General features: G+C 39.1%; 2 protein-coding genes across 3 annotated transcripts in view; one reads left to right on the plus strand and one right to left on the minus strand.

Annotated features, from left to right (window-relative positions):
* Positions 1–16,195, minus strand: part of kazna (kazrin, periplakin interacting protein a) — a 202,189-nt gene extending 185,994 nt beyond the window's left edge. The window contains exons 1-2 of one of the 2 annotated variants that reach the window (XM_085147135.1): positions 16,075–16,195; positions 12,669–13,087 (exon numbers count right to left, since the gene is read on the minus strand). In XM_085147135.1, coding sequence (XP_085003261.1) covers positions 12,669–12,744 — 76 coding nt within the window. In that variant the 5' untranslated portion in view covers positions 12,745–13,087; positions 16,075–16,195. Of the gene's footprint in view, positions 1–12,668; positions 13,091–16,074 lie in introns of both variants that reach the window. The other variant, XM_085147136.1, reaches the window with a different exon arrangement.
* Positions 16,196–19,653: 3,458 nt separating this feature from the next.
* Positions 19,654–21,974, plus strand: LOC146495224 (uncharacterized). Its single transcript, XM_085145279.1, has 2 exons — positions 19,654–21,446; positions 21,492–21,974. The coding sequence occupies exons 1-2, from the start codon at positions 20,010–20,012 to the stop codon at positions 21,576–21,578; spliced, it is 1,524 nt and encodes a 507-aa protein (XP_085001405.1). The 5' UTR covers positions 19,654–20,009; the 3' UTR covers positions 21,579–21,974.
* Positions 21,975–23,526: the final 1,552 nt, after the last annotated feature.

The raw sequence follows: 23,526 nt of genomic DNA on the forward strand, positions 1-23,526 counted from the left end.
GCCTCTGCTCTGAAGTATAAACGTCAGTAATGATCGGCACTGGTCCTGTGTTAAACTTGCAGTGCTGGAAGTAACACAAAGACAGAAAGTCAAACAACAGGACGCATGCATTGTGAAGCAATTTCTAAAATAAATCAGGAAAGAAAAACAAGAAAGAAAAGGAAAGTAATAAACGAGTAACACGGGTAACACCAAGGAAACCAAAGGAGACACTCGGCAAGCATGAGCATTCAAAATGTCAGAAAGAATATCAAATAAATTACAAGTTACATGGTTTATTAAAATAATCAAATAAAAAGTACAGAAAAAGAAGCTGGGTAATCCAGGTATCTAAATAAATAATACAGCATTATGTATTTAGATTCCAAGATAAATTCTCACTCCCCACAAATATTAATATTCATGCAATATACAGCGTGTACCGACAAAGGTGTTGGTCAGTGAAAAGGATGGCAGTCTAATGTGAGTAGGGGGCGGTATGAATAACACTTGACAAGACCATTTGCTTTCACTGTCATCCCTGTCGATTTAGCTGCGGGGGCTGGAAGCCGCTTCTGCCACAACACAAACAACAGGGATTACATGCATAATGACCGTCCTCCAACAGGATATGTGTTTAAGTTTAAAATCAAAGGTGCGTTTCATAAGGAGGGCTTTTATTTAAGGAAACCGTTCGCTTAAATGAGATTAAAATCGTTTCAGAGCATTAACAAGTCCTGTCGGTTAAGCTGCTTTTGTTAAAGTTTTCCTGCAGCAGTTAAAACGACACGATGGAGATGAAGAAGTGCTTAGGTGATGCTGAATTAGTTTTTTTCTTTTTAGATTTACATACTTGCTCAGAAAAGTTATCTGAGGACAAAGGTGTTGGTCATGTCTGTGGCTTCGGAGAGAGAAAAAAAACGGTGTGAATAAAATAATCTGGATGATTTGAAGTCAACTGGTCATTTCACATTTTTCAAATTTAAATATATTTGAACTGAAATATTTTCAAAGTTTGTTTCCTTCCGAGCAGTGTCACAGAACTTACACTTGAGTCAACACCGACTAGTGTGTGACAAATCGTCGGGGTCAGCTCAGTCAGTCCTGTGTAGTTTCGCAGCCTGCTGTGCTGTGCAATCCTAACACCTCAGCGTGAGTGAGATTACTCCCTGAGGCAGCAGGGGCCTCTGATAATTATAGTGGAAGGTGAGAAGTTAAGCCTCGACACATCCGAAAAATGAAACATATTCCTCTAACCTTAGCTGGACAATAAAGCCCATCGACTGTATTTAAAAGGAAAAGCCAAAAAAAAAAAAATGCAAGTGACACATTATTGAGTATTCAGCCATCCATAAAGATTTTATTTTATTTTATTTCACACATAAAAAGTATCAGAGGGAAAAATGCTGTATTCTGTCTAGAGCATAGGTGTCAAACTCTGGCCCGCGGGCCAAATTTGGCCCGCAGCCTAATTACATTTGGCCCACGAAGCCATACAAAATTACTATTAGAGCTGGCCTGCCAGCATTATACAGTGCATGTACTGCTAATACTACAATTCCCAGAATGCTCTGTTGGTGTTTTGGCGCATCAGTCATGACAGGACCCATTAGCACCCTCTCCTCTGTTGACCATAGTCATAGCAACCATGCAAATACAGCCATGCGTCCCATCCCAAAATGGCAAAAAGAAAGGCAGAAAACAGGAGCTTTCTGGACAGGTGGGAGAATATGATGAAAATCTGCAAATACATTTTTTATTTAAGAAATGGATTCCACTGATGTGTTATTTAATTGGAATTTTGATTTTGCATGTGTGCAATATTAAGTTATATATACGTTTATATAAGTTATATATATTGTTTAGTATTAAGCTTTGTTTGTTCCATATTCAGTTTTTCAGTAAAACTTGTTTGAGTCCATAAGAAAAGATTTCTTGTTATATTTGGAGGAAGATTTTTTTTCAATGAATATTAATGTTAGCCCGCGACTTTGATCCAGTTTTGAATTTTGGCCCTCTGTGTATTTGAGTTTGACACCCCTAGTCTAGAGCTTCATCAATATAGGATTATTAAGACCGATACCGCTACTGATAATATATTTAATATCAGACGATATTCTAACATCTGGTAAGCAGTGTTGGTCAAGTTACTTAATTAAAAAATTAATCAGTAACTAATTACTGATTACTTCCCCCCAAAAGTATTCCTGTTACTTTACTGATTACTTATTTTCAAAAGTAATTAGTTACTTAGTTATTTTTTAAAAAAAAATGATTTACAACCTAAATAGGTAATAAAGTGATAGATCTTTCAGCCCAAATCTATTTTTTCTGCATAATCCATCATATAAAATGTAATCAAATGGAAAAGTCTCTTTTTAAAGCTTGTTTTATTAGTTTTAATCTTTTAACTTTATGCGTGCAACATTCTCTGACTGGAAGAAATTTGTTTAACATTTAAACCTATTTTCTGCACATTCCAGCATATAAAATAAAATAGTTTTTTGTGTTTACACTTAGTCTTTCAAAAAGATGCAAGTAAAACACAGCAGAAAATAAATAAAATCAAAGACTCAGCAGTCCTGTTGCTCTATTTTCACTTGTATCAAATTACCTTTTTTGCTATAGTAATCGCTTACTTTACTCGTTACTTGAAAAAAGTAATCGGATTACAGTAACGCGTTACTTGTAATCCGATTACTGCCCATCTCTGCTGGTAAGCCTAGTAGTTTATTTACTTGGATCAGATCAGCAGGTTGTCGTGTTCTAGTTTGATGTTTGATGTTGTATTGTGAGTGCCCCCTGGTGGGCACATTATGCAAAATCAACACTGATGACATCGTGGAAAGGAGTGCATTCTTTACCTTTTGATTTTCAACTACTAGTACTAGTAGTAGTTATAACTACTGATTGCATTACGTCAGCAAATAGCCAATACTGGTTGGTAATACTGGCTCGCCGATAAATCAGTCAGGCTCTGACCGTGTCCAAGAAAACATGGAAGTCAGCTATTTGTGAGTTAGACTGATATTTGAAATTGTCAAATGTCATCAAAACTTATTTGGCAATATTTCAGTCAGATGAATATTTTCTCAGATAATTATTCCTGAAAACTTCTCATTTCGTGTCTTCATAGTCACTGCAGAAACTACTGCTTCACTTTGAACGTGCAACACTCGTTCTATAATCCTGTATGTGTTTGGGATTAAAGTCTAAGCTTTTATCGCTCATCAACGATCTCTCGTTTCACAGAGGAAAGCTCAGCGGAGATGGATTGTCTAGATGGGAGAGCACAGATGCCTGAAGTGAGGATTTAGAAACAGAAAAGTGAAGGATTACAGACTAGGATTGATGTGATTGGCAGAAGAATCAAGCTGCTGCTGCTGATGCTGACACATCATCCACCTGCCAATAAAGATATATGCAACCACCACAAAAAAAAAATAAAGAAATAAAAATAAGCGTCATCTCAATACCAAAGCATGTGAAAAAAAAGCTGTAAAACAATCACAACTACAAATATAATCAACTTTGTGTTTGGTGAGGATTACAGTGGCCTTGTCAAGGAGCCAGAGGAGAAAATACAGCTCCATAAAGTTTAACTGACAATGTCAGGTTTTATTCTAAGCTTCTCAGTGTGAACTGTGCCTTCAGCTTATTGTACATTGTGGAAAAAACCCACGAGTAAATTAATACAACTAATGTCTGCACTCATTTATCCCTATGCAATTAAACTTAATGTGTAGTCTGCAGACATGTTGTAATTAAAACAAAATAAGAAGAGAGGTACAAAATAAGAGTGCAGGCTTCCGTCTACTGGCTAACATCCAACATTGCCAACTTGTGGCCACCACTGTGCAACCCCACAGGCTCATAGGATGATCTCGGAACCGCTGTGAGCAGATGGTTGGTTTTGTGCACTTGTCCCCCACCCAATGTCAAGAAAAATAAAGTCCCTGCAGTAAGTTTCACTGCAGACAGTTTATCTTGTTGTCAGCAATGCCTGTCAGCAGCAAAATCTAACTTGGCTGCTGCTGCAAACAGAGCATTCATGCGGCTGCTTCAGTAACTGAATGTGCAAAGCAGAAAATGCCACACACTTAATCAAGAGCTAAAAATTTAAATGATTCCCCAAAACTAGGCAAAACAATGCTTTCATTCATTCACATGTGTTAAAATAATTCAGTAACATATTATCTTTTTAATATCAACTCCCACATGATACAGTATTTAATCAGATTAAAGCAACCCTCTGGACCCATTATAATGTTATTAAGTAATAACTTAGTCCCTATGATATTAGTCCCTTTGTTTAAAGATTTTAGAAGTCCTACTTAAAAAAAAGCGTGTCTGCTCATTGTGCAAATATACAAAGTCCACCTGTGAAAAACAAATAACTTATCACACACCAGCAGAAAATGGCAGCATTTATCAGTTTATAAACTTGTCAAGCTCCTTCTTTCAAACACATGTGATGCACAGTCTACAGCCTGCCACCTCTCCCCTCCATCTCTACAGTGTCCATCTATCAGATTTGAAAACAGGCACAAACTAAGAGAACTGCAAATAGCACAGACACCGCCTCATAGTTTGCCAGGTTAAAATATATATGTACTTTCACTTTTATATGTGAACATTTTACTTTTAAGTTGGTACGAAATGCTGAGAAAATGTTGTGTTTTCCATCTAAATGTTAAGCAAGACTCACACAAACTAGCATGCAATTGTTTAGCACGCATGATCTAAACTGCCTACTGTTGCACTGTCCAGTTAATCAACCACAAACATTAGCATTAACATTTGGTAATGGTAAATAAAGACCCTGTACCTTAAAGCAGCCTTATGTGCAATGTTCCCTCTAATTTTTCATGTGTCTGAGCGAACACACAAACTCCCTGAGCGGTCCCTTGGACCACTGTGAGCAGCAACAGACGTGTGCACTGTGGTCACGCCAGCATCGAATCCATCCAAGTTACATGGTTTATTAAAATAATCAAATTACAGCATTTACATTTATGTTCGACTACTTTTAATTAACTGCTTTAGCCCACTTACAATGAAAATTTTAAAAAAATCTTGTTCATGACCTGTGTAGTATGTTAACACTATTGGAAGTAAAAATAACTTGAACTCCAATTTTGAAAACAAAACTTTCTTTTGGGTTTTTTTTTCATAAAGCTCTGACTTGTATTATGAGTCTGTTGTCTGGGAGAGAGTCTGTAACTCTCTGTCTGCAAAATACAGTATATAATGACCAATGTTGGGCAATTAATTATATAGTTACTTCTTCAAAAAAGTAACTGAGTTTTGCAAACAACAAAGTTTTTTGTAGCTGTTTACCTAAAAATGCAGCCAAGGTGGGGTTTTTTTGTTTGTTTTTTTAAAACATTTCAAACTATTTACAGCACAATCAGCTGTTCTGCATCAAATTTGATGCCACACAAATTATTTGTGCCACTCCAAAAATAATTTCTGTCCACTATGAGATAAAGGAGAACAACAGCCTGATACCTGCAGGCCTGACAACAGGAGATGTATCACTCCTGTAACACCTGTAACATTCAGCAGTCGCATCATTGTTCTGACACACACAACAAAACTATTGACTACACTACACACTAACGACACAAGATTTGCGCTAAACGTCGCAAATCTCTCACATCTCAAAACACCGCCGTCACTCCTAAAAACTGGTATAAAGTCCACACTTTTTCCGTCAATTGTTCCGTCTGTCCTGCTCACATTTCCAATGGTTGTACACGTTGTTATTAACGTGGCTTCACTTCACATCAGCCGCTTTGCTAGCTAAAACACCGGTGTCGGCACATAATAAGGATAAGGTGGCATCGTTCTAATCCCATACGGGAGCAGCCAGTCACTTACTAACTAACACTGCAAAACTGAATTGTTAAAGTTTTAATTTTAATTTCAATTCAGGTTAGATTTTTTTGCGTGCCAGCAGTGCGCAATTAGAGGGAACATTGCTTATGTGTATTGCTTTCCTCTGTAGTTCAGTATAGTAATCTCAAGACCCCTTGGCAGCTAATCGTTAGCGCTCCTTCTGTGTTAGCTTCAAAATCTCTTCATCTTCTCCTCTTACCCATATTTTTGTAGTAAGAGATTTCCTTACTTGAGTTTTAGGTTTGTTTCTTTGTTTGTTTGTCTCTCTCTCTTTTTTTCCTACAGTGGAAATGTTTTCAATTGCATAGTCTATTTCCTCTCATTTGAGTTTGGTTAGCCCGTCTTCTCATACCCATTTTAAAATAGGCTATTTGGTTCAGTGGCTGCCGATAAAAAAGCACAATGTTTAGAGCAAAATTGGCTTCCTCAAAACACAAACAGAAAGATAATAGTGCAGAGTTTTGTTTTCATTTCCTAAATCTGGATAAGTAGCTCTGAGATTTCTGCCAGCACTTTAACACAGCAGATACATTTGACTGCAGATTTTACTAAGATGATTTGGCAGCATTTTTTTTCTTCTTCCAAGGATGGTTCTTTAAAAAAATTAATTTAAAAAATAGTTCAAAAAATAAATAAATAAATAAATATATGAGCTATGTCTCTGAAGAAAAAAGTGGTTGTTACACTTTGTGCTTTCTGTTACTGGTACAATTAATTTTTTAAACTTTTTTTCAAGTAAATGCAGACAAAACAAATTCAAAACAATTCATTTTCTACATATTAGCCATACTTTAGCATATTACTCCAGAAAAAATATTATTCTCTACTTAATATATCCCTTTAACACATGTATAGGGCATTATATCATATGCTTTACTGGCTTTTAAAAAATTACAAGTTCAAGCTTCATATCTAAATAGCTCAGGATTTAATCTGTGCATTTACATTTCTATTGACCTTCTGTTAAAATGTATCCCAGTACTCCAACAGTTATGAGTGGAGCAGCCGAAGGAGAAGTTAAATATTACAGATTGTATTAACAGTGACTTCTGTATGAAGCTCCAAAGTACAGATCACATCACAGCACCATGTCCTTGAGGGCACTTGTATGGTACGGCTTCATTATACTGCAGCACTTTCCACACTTTCTGCATCACATCTTCACAGCATCAAACATGCTCGCTGTTCAGGCTGTCATTCTCCTGTAGATAAATATCGTCAGACTACAGGTTTATGTTTTTTTGTTGTTTTTTTTACCCCCGCTTGCTGCTTCTAAATCTGACTCCTGTGAAAAACGATAAGGGGGGGAAAAATAGCACAACAGTTTTAAACATATGCAATCTGCATTCACGATCACCTCTGTGTGTGACAGGCTGTGCTGACACAAACTTTATGTTGGAACTGGGGTACACTAGAGGATAAGATGTGCCAAGAAAGAGCCTGCTGACCCTAACTCTGTTTTCAATCAGGCTCCTCTGGCAGCGTTCTGATTTATCCCAGGGCTAATAAAAGCTGGGGATGCCAGTTCTATAAGCACAGGAACAGCTAGTGATGTGTGCATTGTAAATTTTTCAGGATGTACCAGGTGTTCCATGGTCTGCCGCTTAAACTAAAATGACTGCACTGACAGCATTTTTCCTCTGCGAGCACTGGCTTCTGAATAATAAACTTGGAAGGTGGATGTCTGCTATGAGAACGATTCCCAAAACAACTTCATGCAACATGTTTTGCTGCGACTGAGGAAAAGGTTATAGTGTTTCAAATAGGCCAACATGGATATTATTTCTCAAAAAAGAAGTACTTGCACAGTTCATCAGTCTTCTGCATGGATAAGTGAGCACAGTCACATGTGATTCAGATGCCCTGCTGTGATTTAGCTTCCCGGATGCCAATACCATGGCCATCTGAAGATAAGTCTACCCAGCGGTGCAGACGAATGACCTGTGCTCATCTGTATTTGACCAGTCAATACGCAACCTAGACAAAAAAGTATGCGGAGGCGTGTTACATAATGATATCCCCTGTGATGTATACCTCTATTTTTGTATTTCGTTTTTAAACTCACCTTGTGTGATAAACATCGCCGTTTGTGTTCCGGCTTGTGTACACTACACAAGATATTCCAAAAACGTTGTGCAAAATAGCACAAGGTGAATGCAGCAGAATACAGTACCTTAAATCCAAAAAACAATGCACTGCACAATACCTCAGAGGGATCGATATTGAACACTTCATCTATTGCTCCAATTAAATCTGCAAGGTAAATCTGAAAACACATGGCAAAGTCAAATCAAAAGTTCTGCAGAGTCATGACTGTGTGGTCACTGTCAGTACATCAATTATTTTCTGCTCATGTGAAAACTGTCTGACTCATCACGTTTGTTCTGTGTGATTTTTCTTTCATCGCACATCAAAATGACAGCAGATGGAGCGTATTGGTGCAAAGAGCTGACCGATCAAGGGTTTTCCTTTATGAGTAAACGAAATGCACTGAAACAGCCCAAATTCAAGACTCACCACGTGCAAAAAGAAAAAAAAAGTTACCTAGCTGAGTGCACACACAGACTGCACCAGCAAACCTCTTGCAAAGTGACTCCGTCTACATGATTAGCAACACCAGCAGCATGAAGCTAATCTCTAACTGCAGGAAAGCCCACCGGGTAAGGAGGTGTGAGGAATCTGTGAGTGTGCTGGAACCGTAACACAAGTGGAAGAAGGAGAGGAATTAATCACTTCAAAGAAGACCAAAATATGTTCTGCACCTGCAGTGGTCATGTATTAAAATTTCAAATCACGTCCACCTCTCCTGAGCGGGGATTTACCAACGGTTTATTGAGGTATTAGGAAGATATTCAAGGGTAAAGTGACAGGCAAGAAAGGAAACAGTGCTTCCAACTTTGCCAAAAAAACGGAAAACGTATACTCTGTGCCAATGTTTAAGTTGGGAAAGTCTTCCATGTCACTTTTAATGGAGATAAATGTTTCAACAAAAAAAAAAAAATCTATGACTGCGTGAAATAGTTCAGCAGTTCAGGAATAATGTTTCTATAATATCATTGAAAGATTTAGAAAATCAGGAGAATAACCAAGGACGTACAAGGGTGAGGCTAAAAACTACCAGTGAATGGCCCTCAGGCAGCACTGCATGGCCTCAGAGACAATTCTGGAAACACTTTTCCACATTTGCCAAGTGAAAACTCTAACATGGAAATTAAAAACAAAAGCACATTGACTGGGTTGAGTGGGCTGAGGAAAGTCTTTTTGGTACTCATGAACAACCGAGAGCCCAAATTATCCATGAACAGCTCAAAAACTTTGATGGGACGGAGGGTAACTCCTACGGCCTTGAAGGCACCATTTAGCCCAAACAATAAGGGAATGCATGTTTTTTAGCCACGTGATGTCATGCAGCACAACAACCACAGTTACCTCAGTTTCCTGCAGTCGTGACCTGTCACCCGGTGAAAACACTTGGCACATTATGAAACAACTGCTGAGCAGCTGAAATCCAATATCAAGCAAGAATAGGAAAACATTTCACTTTTAAAACTTTACCAATTGCTCCCCTGAGTTCCCTAAAGCTAAAAGCTAATACGGTTAAAAGAAGACGTGGCGCAGCAGAGTTTCTAAAAACGCCTCAGTCGCAACATTTTGCTGTTTTTTTTTTCCAAATGAAAAAGACGTTTTTCCATCAACGATAATATTTTTCAACTTGCCATTTCTACCCTTTTCAATATGAGGGTTTATATGATTTGCATACGACTGTGTTACGTTTTTATTTTCATTTTCACAGAGCCTCAGCTCGAAATGGTCTCGGAGAAGGCAATTTACTTAGGGTATTATTTCAGCTTCAGACACGACAAAGCCCGAATCAACAAATAAAGAAATGCTCAGCCAGTGTAGTCAAATTTAGTGTTGGACATTAATCGTTTTACACGGCGATTTACTTCCGACCTGACAGGGGTTAGAAAGGAATTGGGGCTGAGAAACAATGTGGGACACAAAAAAACAACATGAATGTTGGTTCCTACGCAGCAACAGCCGGGAGGCTTCAAATCATTTTTGTGCTTCTGTAGGGTCTTATTGGTGTCTAAAACAGGTCAGAATTGTCTTTTTTCTTTGTTTTCCTCAAGGGAAACAAGTCTTTTAACTTCAATTAAAGTAACAAAAAGCAAAGAATGCATCTGACAGCACAAACACACCTAATTTAATGGGTAGCGGTGCTCTACCTTGACTGGTTTAACCTTGGAAAGTCACTGACGTAAGAAATAAACTTTCCCAGAGTAATTCAACTATTCAAAAGCCAAAAAACTGTTACGCTCCCCTAACAAATGGGAGCATCGGCTGCTGAAGGATTTTATTTATCTATTTATTTAATTTCATTTTTTTTGACAACACGTCACAAAACTGAACACAACCCAAATCACACCACCAGTGGGGAATAAGAGAATTTATTGCAGGATTACGCACCTGGCAGTGCCACGTGAATATGATTCATGAGAAAAAAGAGAAAAAAAATCTCTCAACTGTTTATTCTGCTCTGGTACCACCAGAAGGTTGTTAATATTCAAGTCTTTGGGCATGTGCAACACTCATGGAATGGATTTTCTCTCTGCAATTCAAACAGGCCTTTACATATAGCTGAGGGACTCCTGATCCAATGATGGGTGACAGCCAAAGATAAGAAAAAAAAATAAAATCCCCCTATAATTACTGTTCCGATATTGCAAGCCAGCGCCACTGTGGATTAGCCTTCCAACAGCTGTGCAACAGTATGTAAGGTTGTTGCTAAAAATAGATTAAAACAGCCATCTCTTATTCACACAATTTGCAGCCTGCTCACTTTCTTGCCCCTCTCCCCGCCCGTCCCCTCCTCCTTCCACCTCCCCCTTCCCTTCCCTCTCTCACATCCGAAATCGCAGACATGCAGCACGAGCTTCAAAGAGCATAGATAACTTGGGGTAGCGCAAGACAGGCTGTAATTCATCACAACACATGCAATGATAATGTCATCTTCACAACCAGAGAGTGGCATTTAGGTTTCATGCACCCGGCACTCTCACCTATCCTGTGACTGATAAGTAGGCACTGGGGGAAAGCGGCACAGTTTGACTTGAAGTTATTATTCGGCCGGGCGTATGTATAATAAATATACAACACAGGCTGAATAACAAATGTGGATATGTTTCAGTAAGTAATAGAACGGAAACAAATTGCACAAAGAAACCCTGAAATGCCTCTAAACGTTTAACCAGTCATGTCTTTTTCCCTTGATTTTCCACTGCGTTAACACTGCCTGCTGTGTTATTCCCAATGCCTGGATGAGCACCTAAGTGAGTAATCATTTCAGTCTTTCAAATCAGAAAAACCTATCCAATCCTCCTAATTACCACTTAGGACTCCAAGAAGCAGCTATTATAACATACAAAGGAGTAGTTCTATTAAAAAAAGTTTACATTGTACAGTGTGCCATCACAGAACATTTCCAATGATGGGAAAGACGAATTTTGTTCCTACTGCTAAACAGCATCCTAAAAACAAGACACGATTTACTGATGAAGGAGAAGACAAAACCTAAAAGGGTACAGCTCAACTAAACACACACACGCAAAAAGAAAAAGCCAGCGCTCCTGTTTTAAAATAATATTTCTGCACCACAGAGGATGTATATGCGCCCAGTTCAATCTGCAGCAAACCTGTGAGAACCCAAAACTCTCTGCTCAGGTCTCTTAAGGCCAAAGGCTTCCATTTTCTGTTCTGGGGATTATGTGACACTTTGCAACAGTTCAACCGAGACAGGTTTTGTCACGCTGTGAGGTTCGATCGCAAAACCCAAATGTATGTATGGAGGCAGAAAAATATCAACTGAATATGGGAATAATTGTTTAAACGACTACAATCTGGACTCATTTACTCAGAAACCTCATATTGTAAATGCATTTTGTCAATAAGGTAAAATGTCCTAAAGGTTTACAGTGACGCTACTCTGGCTGAACAAAAAAAAAAAAATAGGGAGTTATTGCTCAGTTATTCCATTTGCTACTATTTTACAGCTGCTCGTGCTGTTGTGTACAATTAATGAGCTGAAATTTCAGTCTGCGGCTGATCTCGTTCTTTTTTTCTTTTTTCTTTTTAGACCTGTGGCATGTTCAACCAGACGGAGATCAAAGGATTGCACCCTTGAAGAAAGTGAGCTTCAATCCCACATACCCACCTCTCACACGCACGAGTCGGAGCACACGCATCTTCACACATGACATTGCTCATGTGTGTGTGTGTGAAAGGAGCATCACAGTCTATCAACAGTAACACACTGCTCTGGCCAACTGCTTTACACTCCAAAGGACTCCATATACTTTATAATATATATAATATATATATATATATATATATATATATATATATATATATATATATATATATATATATATATAATTACAAAACTGCGTGGAGGCAAAAATATTAATACCCTCGATAACATGATTAAATATGTTGAAGGAACTGAAGGATTAATTGCACTTGAAGCGTCAAAACAAAGTTACATTAAAAAACGATTTCCTAATTGCAAAAGTAGGACGCACATTTTGAAACGTTGCCTCCCTAAACACCTTAATTTTGCATAACCGTGTCGCTGTATTTTTATTTATTAATTTTTCAAAATAGGCTACTTTCAAAAAGCTTACCGAATATAAATGAACAGTGCGTCCATGCATTATTTAAACACTGCAACAGTCAATCGGAATCAAACAGGATGCACAAGATAATTTAGTGTTGATGTTTGCACTCACTGGCTTGCATGAGCTGACCCTGACGCCCAAACACCTGGGAGAAAGGGCTTCGGCTGCAGGTGAGCATCTCCTCCATGGCTGGGCTCCTCCGGTGAAGTGGCGAGGTCCTTCGGCTCAAGAAGAGAAAAGTGGAGTGAGAGTCTGCCTCGGAAGTGCGGAAGGTTAGCGATCACACTGGACCAATCCTCTCCTCTCCAGTCTCTCAATTGACTGCTAATTTGCCTTTGAAGACACTTCACAACCTCTCCCACGCCTTTTCCTGGGATGTCATTTGCTTTCTACAGCTGCCTCCCCGCTGACTGCAGATCAGTTCCGCGTCTTGTTGCCTCAAATGCCGTCAGAGTTGCTGCTGCTCTTCAGCTGATGGGAGATTTGCGTTGAGTTGCTCTCAGCCTGCTCATTAGGGCTCTAGTGTGGCGCTGCTTCAGACAGAGAGCATAGCAAACACAGAATGAACAAAGCAAGAGAGAGAGAGAGAGTCAGAGAGAGCAATGAGAAGGAGAACCCTGCTGCAGAGAGAAGGCAGACTCTCTCCCCTGACGAAAGCAAGAACAGAGATGACTATGTGTGCATGCGTGTGCATGTGTGTGTAACTGGTTTTTACATGATTCTGTAGCTGCTGCTACTTGAGACTTTCCATGGCTTTCATTCCCTCTGTCTACACAACTGCTTCTCTTTAATCTAACTGTTGAGAAGTGTTAAGTTGAGATGCACTGAATGTAAAATACATAAAAATGATGAAGAATGATATGGCACATGTTCATAATCTGCACTTATATATGCACTATAAAGCAACGGCAGCATACCCAGTGTTTTGATTTCGTGCGCACCTCCCCGCACTCTTCTCATATATTTGACTCCAAACTGAATTTGGTTCAGCTACCATTCTTTCTTCCCCTCCCTTTCTCCCCCCTTACATTCATACTTGAGGATTATCTTCCAAATATAGACAGAGAAGACTGCATCTCTCTCTGTGTCTCACTCACACACAAACAGTCAGGTATATGCAGGTTTTATGCAGCACTTTGCTTGTGCAAGCAAAACGGCTTTCACGAGTCCCTCGCAAGGCAAAAAAACAGGGATCCTGAAGATAAAGCTCGACCGCGAGCACAAAATAAAATCGGTTTCAAACTAAAGGGGCCAGTGGATCATTAAAAATGGATCCGCATCCTTTATTAATGTCCTCGTTACCGTGCCTGTTCTGCTCCCGCATTAAGAGCACGCAGAGAGAGGAAAGAAGTGACTTTTACAGTAGTACTTTATCCTTGTATCCTGTTGGTTTTTATTACACCCACAAAGTGCTGCTTGCTTGGAGGGACTTAGCTTCAACTCGTAAAGCCAGTGTCACATCCCTCTTAGCTTTGAACTAACAGTTGCGAGAGGCGGCAAATGAGCGGCATTAGGATCTGCAGGGCTACATGAATTTTACTTCCCGAGATCAAGATTCCAGCCAAGGACAAGTCCGACATAAGTGACTCTGGCTGCACCAAAGAAGACGTTGAATTTGACTCAAATAAACATCACAATAGCCAGAACAAGCATGGCCGGAGGTACTGTGATGTATTTTTTCCCTCTCATCTCTCTTCACAAAACCGCTGTGATCCTGACGGATCCTGTCAGCATTTCACGTTTGTGCACATCCAAACCTAATCCGTACTTCCAGATGACACACTGCATCATTCAAAGTCTACCAAGTCATTTAGGTTTTTGACAAATAAGATGCAGGTCAGGTCTCCAACCCACCCAGAAGTGGGGGGGAAAAAATTGCAATCCATCTCTCAGCGGTTGGAATTTAATATCGTGCATCACACCGAGAATAAGTAATGAAATTAACAAGTAGAAGATCAAAAGTTTCTCCTTCTTAGACTTCTGCGTGGCTGTTTTTGTTTTCAATCATCTCTGATCATGTTTCCTCACTTCTCACCAGAGCTTCCTGTGAGAATTCGACATTGCCCTGGGCTAAGATCTTCAGCTGTGTTGAGCATACAAATGCAGCATCACAGTTTGAAGTTACTGCTGAGCTTGTGAGCACTGGGAGTTCTCGCACCTCAGGGCTATGGTTTGTCACTATACGTACACTGGCACGGCTCCAAGCTAAAAAAAAAAAAATCACCTGCCAGGCACTGCTACTTAAGGCACCTGAAACCTAATCCCTCATTCCCAAAGAGTGTAATTGGACGTTTGAATTCTTAATTACTTAAAGAACATCAAGTGAGCTAAATTCCTTTACACACATGCTATAAATCCTAAGAACTACAGTATCTGACAGCTCATGGATTTCCTCAGTGCAATTACAAAGCAGCACTCTCACCCATATGTGTTCAATTTGAGTAAAATCCATTTCCTGGAGCTTTTGAATGTGTCAGAGAAGAAAAAAAAACTCCAGTAAAAAGCCCATTTGACTCAGAACCGCTAAAAGCTTCTAAAGAGTGAAAATGTGAGGTTCACCAGGTGGAGAACAAAGCAGCTTTAGAAAAAACACACACAGTTTACTGCACCTATCGCTGCTGAATCGTGTGCATCTGCATTACACTGCTGGCTACAGCCATGACACAAGGGGCTGCGGAAATTACAGCGATATGTCAGCGTCACACACTGATGTAAGCCACTGCTACTGTTTCCTCATAATACCAAAGAGTCATGAAATAAAAAATCTTTCCGCTCTCTTCATATATTATTTGCCCCTGGGCTTATCATTTGCCCACAGCAAATAAAAGATTCAGCCTAACTGCCAATTTCCAATTAAACACACGCCCACTGCACTGCATGTTAATGAACAATTACATTTAGACACAGATTACTTTTTGTCCGTAAAAGACTGATGGTCAGAAACTTGGACCTTGTCTCTACAGACAGGAGAGAGCTGCTGCCTTTCTGTGGGTAGGATTTCATTTTTAGCCAGCACCCCTGTTAGATTTGACTGGGGTCTGTCTCATTTATATTCAAGAACCAACACTTTGAAGCACTCAGATGATGTTTTCTTTGATCACTTGTAACTCAATGGAGAAACGCATTTATGATCAGGTCCTCCAGGTTGAGACACACATGCACAAGCACACAGATGACCAATATCTCACAATATCACACAGATCTGTCTGGGTTAAAGTACAGACATCGAACACTATGAGAGACCGAGGCAACTATGATCCTAGCATTTTTAGCAGAAGTCTGCTAGCAAGTAATTATGGACATAAACAATTCATGTTTCAAATTATTCCAAAAATGCAGTTCAGCAAGTTTCTTATCATGTTGATTATTTCTAGTCCCAAATTAAAGGAATAATTCAGTGAAGACCTCCATTTAAACAACTTTAAGCCTAGGACTAGGCTTAATCCATGTCTGGGAAACTGCAGCATTATCCATGTAGGCTTTTATCATTATATAGATAACAACCTCTTTAACTTACCCGAAAATCTGAGTTGACTAACTCCAAGAAAGGAAACCCTGCTTTTACTGTCCAGGAAATGGAGATCAGTCATCCAGTGCCTGCGCAACTGTGATTTTAACTCAGTCTACAGTCAGACCAAAAGCCACCTTGCCAAATTTATTTACACAGCTGTGTGGCCAAAGGCAGGGGGGCCAGCTTGGGTATGGTTGTAAACATTAACCTCTTTAACTGCAGCTCAATTGCATCCCTTATTATCTGCTACTTATAATGCAGTTTCAAAATAATAACTCCGGGTTTTGCTAATATCATTCACCACTGAAAAATATTTTGGTCTGTTAGATATTTCAACAGCATATGCAATTTGACAAAAGCAATTGCTTGTGCTTACCAATGACTGTAGAAAACATGGACGACGCGAGGAGCTCCCCAAAAATTAAGACAAAACGTCTCTATCGCCCCCTGGTGTCTGGCTGCAGTATGGGTCAGAAACCCCGCCTGATCCATGTTAGCGGATGGGGACTGGGGTCAGACTAAAATAAAAATAAAAAAACATTCTCCGATAAATTTCCAGATAATTTTTTCCAAAGATTCTTTCTTTCATTATCAAGTGTTCTCATCACCCTGATTTATGTTCAAGGGGTCTCCTTTCCCATAAGTTTGATTCTAATTACTACCATGATGCTTTTATATTGGGGTGCAACGTCATCATAACGGCTTTGACTGGCAGCTGCAGTCACAGATAAACTTGCGCATCTCTGTTCGGGAATGGCAGGTAGAGCGGGGACGCCGAGAGGAGCTCCAGCGTTTACGTTACAAAACCACAACCGACTGTTTTAACCTGACAGCCTGATGGTCTTCGGTCTGGACTACCGGATAGACAGATCCGAGGCCCCACCGCACTTTTTCGGTAAGTTAAATGTGTTTGTAAGATAATCCGTAACTACCGTCCTTAGCTAGGTCCTGAGACCTGTGCAGAGAGGATTATTAAATACGTGCAAACAGCCGCATGTTTTCAATGTCTTACCACATCTGTCCAGTAACACCATTTTTTTTTAAATCTTGCACTTCAATAACTCCTTACTAATCAGTATCTATGGATTAAAATAGCAAAGCCCAATATTTATGTACTGAAGCCAACCAACTACAGCCGTGCGGCAGATTAAGTTAGATTAAGTTAAACTTTATGTTAAAAAGTCCAACTGGTGAAATTTTTTAGCACTGACTCTGACTCTCTCTCTCTATATATATCTCTATGTATGTGTATATATATACATATGTATATGTCTATTTTTTTTATTAACTGTACAGTACAGGACAGTACTCTGTACAGCTTACATCCTTCAAGAGAAATTATTTTTCAGTACTCAGGCAGCAGCTTAAACACTGTGGATAATACCTCTGTATGTTGGTGACCATGATGCAGGAGCAGACATCCTCTCATCTCTGGAGATTCCCATTTACAAAGCACCAACAACTCGAAGGTAAACATTATATTGGAAAATCTGTTTATATATGTTGTTTATATAGTATGTATAGTATATAAGGCTTTGTCCTTTTTAAAATAAACAGCTCAAACATCAGCTGTCAGCAGAACTGTAGAACTGAAAAAAATGTAAGAGTTGAACTTCAGATCCCAAGTGTGTGAGGACAGGGAAGGATCAGCTTTATTTCACAGATCAACTTTATATTTCAGTTTGTGATGATTCTGTTCTCTTTGTGATTACAGGAACTGTCCTCAGATTCAGACCTCAGCACCACCCAGTGACAGCAGACAGATCATCCAACATGTTCACATGTTAACTGATGAAAACAGTATAAAGGTTAAAGTACCACATGTGCTGTCAGTGAAAGCTGCAGCTGTTTTATTGGTAAAGTTAAAGACAAAAAGTCAAAGGGATTAATCACCCATGTAATCTGTGTCACTGTATATCAGCATTAGCACCTCAGTTTAGTGTTTCAGACAGCTGCTGATCTCAGACCTGCAGAGCTTCTGTTTTAAACACTGAATGTAATCAGCTGCATGAAGAGCACATGTTTTCTCTGACAATTAAATAAAACCTGATGAAAGTCAAAGGTCGTCATTTGTATGTTAAACTAAAAACAGTTGATCTGGAATTCTTACGCCGTTTTTTGCCAATAGTGTGTTATTTACCATAAAGTAATTCAGAGTCAATCATACCAGAGTAACCAGAGAGGACAATATATTTTTAAATATATAACTTTCTACAGGACTGAATATAATATCTTTATGTAAAAGTCCAGAGCATCTGAGGATTATCTGAGTACTAATAACTTTACACAAACCAAAGGTCTCCATCACAGTGTTCATGAAATGCTGGGGTTATCCATCATCTGGGGCGTTCCTACAGTGGAGTTCTGAAGTTTTCCTTGTGAGGGAGCTGGTGGTGAAGATCACAAGGCCCTCCTTGATTCCTCTGATGAGCTTCAGTCTTCCTGATGTTTGTAAAATGATTCCTCTCTCAGTGGGTCAACAGAACATCTGGCACTGGACAGCTGTGATGAAAGAAAGGGAAGCGGTTTCTCCGAAACTCTGGACCCAGGAAACCCTCCCTAGTTCCCCCCGAGTGGATGTAGCTGTTGATAATAATGTGGACTCTATTATTAAATGAAAAGAACAAATTACACTACTGAAACCTTCTGCTGCTGTTTTTAAAGTTTCCTTGATACCAGGCTGTAGAGTGCTCTGAAAATTTAAACCGTTTAAATCCATTACACTCTCAGTCTTATGTTAAAATCTCAAAGGACAGCATTACATTTTTGATATTAACAGTAACTCTGGGCCTCTGTGGAGTGTGCAGCTGATCTCATTACTGTCTAAAAATGGATAACAAAACCTAAGGCGTGCTGAATCATTCAAAAATACAGACTATTAGAGTAACGGGTGTGTAGCATGCTAACCAGCTAGCAAGAAGCCTCTAATACGGTGCGTATGCTAGCCGCTACACTGCAAAAACTCAAAATCTTATCAAGTATATTTGTCTTGTTTCTAGTCAAAATTTCTCATCACACTTAAAATACGAGAAATCAGCTACAGAGTAACATTTCAGTGAGATATAGGAACTTGTGAAAAAGTCTTGAAAAAATATTGTTTGATTTTATTGTTTTATTTTCTGTGCCTTTTAACATTTCACAAAGTAAACTTGTTTTGTATTATGAACACATGTTTTTGTTGGCTGGTTAGAGTTGCATGGATCGCAGATTTATCCGTTTTTTGTGAATATAAGCTGCTGACTGGTGAGCAGAATTTTCAGCTTGGTACTTAGTGTTCATCAGTTAATCATAAAACATATTTAGTGCTTATAACAAATATATTATGCTAAATAAAGACAGATTTTTCCACAATGGATATGATAGTAAGAGTTAGTAAACCTCTATTAAAGTCTCCCTCTGCAGTCTGCTGTTTCTTAGATTCAGCATTGAAACTAAATTTAAAACAAAACATAGATGACATTCTGTCGCCTCGGCAACCACCAAGATCTCACCGCCTACAGACATTCAGTAACTCTCATTGGATAATGTTTAGAAAGATAATATCTTTCACTAAATATGAACGTTTTTTACCTGTCCTTGCTTAAATTATGAAAGAAGTTATTATGCCTGAGAATCTCTAGAATGTCGAATACTTTCCACTAAACAGTTGTCTTCTACTTTGGTTAGTTTTTTTAACAACCATTTAAAAAACATGTTTTGCTTTTGTTTTATTTTTTACTGCAATTCCTGTAGAGTAGCTTTTATAGTGTTAATTCAGTATGTGCTACAAAATAAAAGCCTTTCCTTTACATTAGGTTTGGGCATTTTATTTTGAAATGTTCCAATCGTGGCACTTCAAAGGAACAGCACATCAAAGGAACAGCCTGTGATGTCACAGTGCACATTCTACTGGAAAAACCCTTAAATAGAGGAGACATTCAACCAACTTTAGTGGATCTCGGATGGCAGAAACACAAAACAACCTGGTTGTTAAAACAAAGACAAGGCAGACGCAGAGAAACGCAGACGCAAACGCTGACGCATCTACAATGGCAGAAGCAAAAATAGAAATGGTCATCACACCAGAAATCTTAGAAAGACCAAAACCTGAGGTTGATAAAGCCGCACAACCAAATACTGAAAAGTCTCCTGTGGCACAACCACCAAAGGAAATGGTTGTGAAACCAAAGAAACAAAAAAAGCAAAAACAGAAAAGAGTGGCTGAAGAACCAAGAAGACCAATTACTCGGGCATATGCCCGGGCTCTTCTTGAAGCTCAAAACAGCATGGGTGATGGAGCAAACCCGAAAAATGAAGGAATGGAAAAAAACACTGAAGCCACTTCTGAAAAAGAAAAGGCTGAATCCCTCCCCATTTCAAATGCAAAGGAGGACATGGAGAGAGAGGGAAATGGGAAGAACCCCAGCAGACCAAACCCTGTGCCTAATGGATGGAATTGGCAATATATACCCTATCCCATTCTTAGACCCCCGTTTACTCCCTGGGACGAGATTGCTGCTCTCAGACACCAACTGGAAGCCTCCCAATACCATCAGAACAACCTTTACTGGAAAATGGTAGGTGCAAACAAGAGGGCCTCTTATCACCAGTTTCAGGTGAACAAACTTCATGAACAAATTCACGAGAACAAGCAAAATCATGAGGAAACGATTAAAGACCTCATAGAGCAGCTGGAAGAGGCTTCTAGTAATAAGCCCAATGACATCAGTGAGACAGACACTCTCGCAAATGACAATGAAGCTATTGTCATATTGGATGAGGTGATGGCTACCCTGCAGGACCAAATCAGCCACCCTACCACAGAGCAGTGTGTGGAGTCTGCCACTCCAACCACAGAGGCTTCACACGCTGACTCTGTAGGACTGAAGTCCTCTAAGGAGGCTGAATTTGAGCTCAAATGTAGGATTCAGCAAGAGCAGATTGAGATGCTCCAGAAACAGCTCCTAGCAGCTCAAAATCAGCTTGAAGAGCAGGCCGTTAAACATAGGCAGGAGCAGGAGACACTCAACCTGGAAATCAGTGACCTGAAATCCCAGCTCTGCCCCAACAAGGCCCTTCATGATTTGAAGGTAGAGTCTCTTGAGCAAGAGCTGAAAGAGGCCAAAGTTTCCTCACTTAAAATCCCACAGCAGCACAAAGAACAAAATTCCACTGCTGCAAATGAAATGCATAAATGTGAGCCTCTGAAAGAAAACGAGACTGGAGAACAGGAGAAGATGGAAAAAGAGGACTCACTGCCATCCACTGCAATGCCTCTGCAGGAGCCTCAGAAAGAAAAAGACACCACAGAACAACAGAAGATAGAAAAAGAAGAGTCAGCTGCATTCTCTGTACAGGAATCTTTGCAAAGTCTACGAGACAAACAGAAAATGCTCAATGTCAAGGTGGCTGAACTCAAGAGTGAAGTTAAGAGTCTGCCAGAGATTCCGCCAAGTAAGAAGAAGAACAAGAAGAAGCGGAACTGTGTGCGTCCCCAATTTCACATAATTGGTCTCAACATCAAGTCCTAAAAATCATATTTATATACAACTAAATTGTCAGTGAACATTTGAACCCCTCTCGGTCGAGACAGAAGGCCACCCCTTCCTGAGCCCGGTTCTGTCAGAGGTTTCTCCCCATTAAGAGGGAGTTTTTCCTCTCCACTGTCGCCAAGTGCTTGCTCATAGGGGATTTGGGGGCTTTTTTTAACACCAACCACTGATAAGTTCACTGACATCAAATTTAAGACTCAGCAAATATGGAAATGGATCATTCGTCATCAAGTGAGGAATCATCCATTTAAAACATGTTTGCTGAGTCATATTTAGTTGTATATAAATATGATTTCTGTCACACTAAGGCCAATCACAGACTAATTTGGACAATTGGTAAAAAAATAAATAAATTGAAAAAACTGAAAAAAAGTAGTTGTGTCATTGTTTCGTGTAGATTTCAAATAACATGCCATTTTATGTCAACATATTTCTGTTACATTTGTAGTGCTCATGGTCTTATATTCTTATGATCCTGTTTATCTGATGAGTATATCCTTCTGCCTTACTTCACATATTTACTGCCGCTTGGCTAGCTTTAGTCATGCTAGCATCAGCACGGGTAGAAACAGATACACATCAGAGACATCACATGTAGCTCGTGTTTATGTTCAGAGTGACATCTGATTTAAAAGCAGGCCGCACAGAAAACAAATGCCATAAATGTCATCAATTAGGCTGGAATAATTTGTTTCTAGTGGCTTCTATTGTAAGTGCCTTGCATTTCAGCATGACATCCTGTATGTGTCCTACACTGAGGACACTTGAAACTGGTCATTTTCTTAGAATGGAGCTAAAGATAAAACCAAAACAAAACCAAACTTTCATAAGAAATCTTTATTCTGCAGTAAGGGACATTAAAAAACTAATAATGTTATCATTAAAAATATTAAAATGTGAAGTAAATGGTAAATGGCCTGTATTTGTATAGCGCTTTACTGGTCCCTAAGGACCCCAAAGCGCTTTACACATCCAGTCATCCACCCATTCACACACTGGTGATGGCAAGCTACATTGTAGCCACAGCCACGCCGGGGCGCACTGACAGAGAAGTAATCATAATTTTTGCACAAAATCAAAATAATCTGTTTATGCAATACCAGGTGCTGTAACCTTTTCCACTCTGTTATGCTCAGTCGCTGCATCTTCATGTAAGATACGTTTGTTTGTGTGATCTTTAAAGCTGTTCTTCTAAAAAGTTATGCAATCTAGGATTTTGAATGCTGATTGCTTCAAGCTGCAGCAAAATGTATGTTTGATACATTCAGTCATGAGTATTTTATACTGTTATTATTCCTGTTAAGAGTATCTGGAATATGCACTTCTTACAGTGGCCATGTTACACAGTACCCTGCTCAAATGTAGGTAATGTTAGACATGAGTCTCCAGGAATTAGACCTCAGTACTGTTAAAGTTGAGTTACTGACCCGTTGCTTTGTCAATAAAAGTGCAAAAAATAAGAGTGCTTCTGGTGTCTTGCTTTAATATAAAGTCCCATATTTTTTGTAGCTTTTTGAACAGATGGTGTCTTATTCTCAGCACGTTTTTCTAATTATTGTTCTCAGAGTTGAGATTTAATTCTTATATTTAACTCAATCAAGAAAGAAACAATTCAGTCTCTTTCCTTGTAATAAGTCAAATTTTCTTCATTTAAGCATAAATTTTAAACAGTTTTGTCTAGTTAAAAGGCATAGATTCATTTGCTAGTTTTAACAATTTTAATTCATTTGAAAGCCTGATGCTTAGCCTTGTCCACCCCAGCTGTAAAACTCAGAAACCAGTCTTACTTGTTATCATCTATCGTCCACCTGGGCCTTACACAGAGTTTCTGTCTGATTTCTCAGACTTTATATCTAATTTAGTTCTGAGCTCAGATAAAATAATTATTGTGGGTGATTTTAACATCCATGTTGATGCTAAAAATGAC

The sequence above is a fragment of the Neolamprologus multifasciatus genome, chromosome 20 (assembly GCF_963576455.1).
Source record: "Neolamprologus multifasciatus chromosome 20, fNeoMul1.2, whole genome shotgun sequence".
NCBI classification, from domain to species: Eukaryota; Metazoa; Chordata; class Actinopteri; order Cichliformes; family Cichlidae; genus Neolamprologus; species Neolamprologus multifasciatus.

Coding starts and splice junctions, on each gene's coding strand:
- LOC146495224 (XM_085145279.1), top strand. CDS start 20,010: ATGGCAGAAACACAAAACAACCTGGTTGTTAAAACAAAGACAAGGCAG. Junction 21,447..21,491: donor ACAAACAGAAAATGCTCAAT/GTCAAGGTGGCT, acceptor AGTCTGCCAGAG/ATTCCGCCAAGTAAGAAGAA.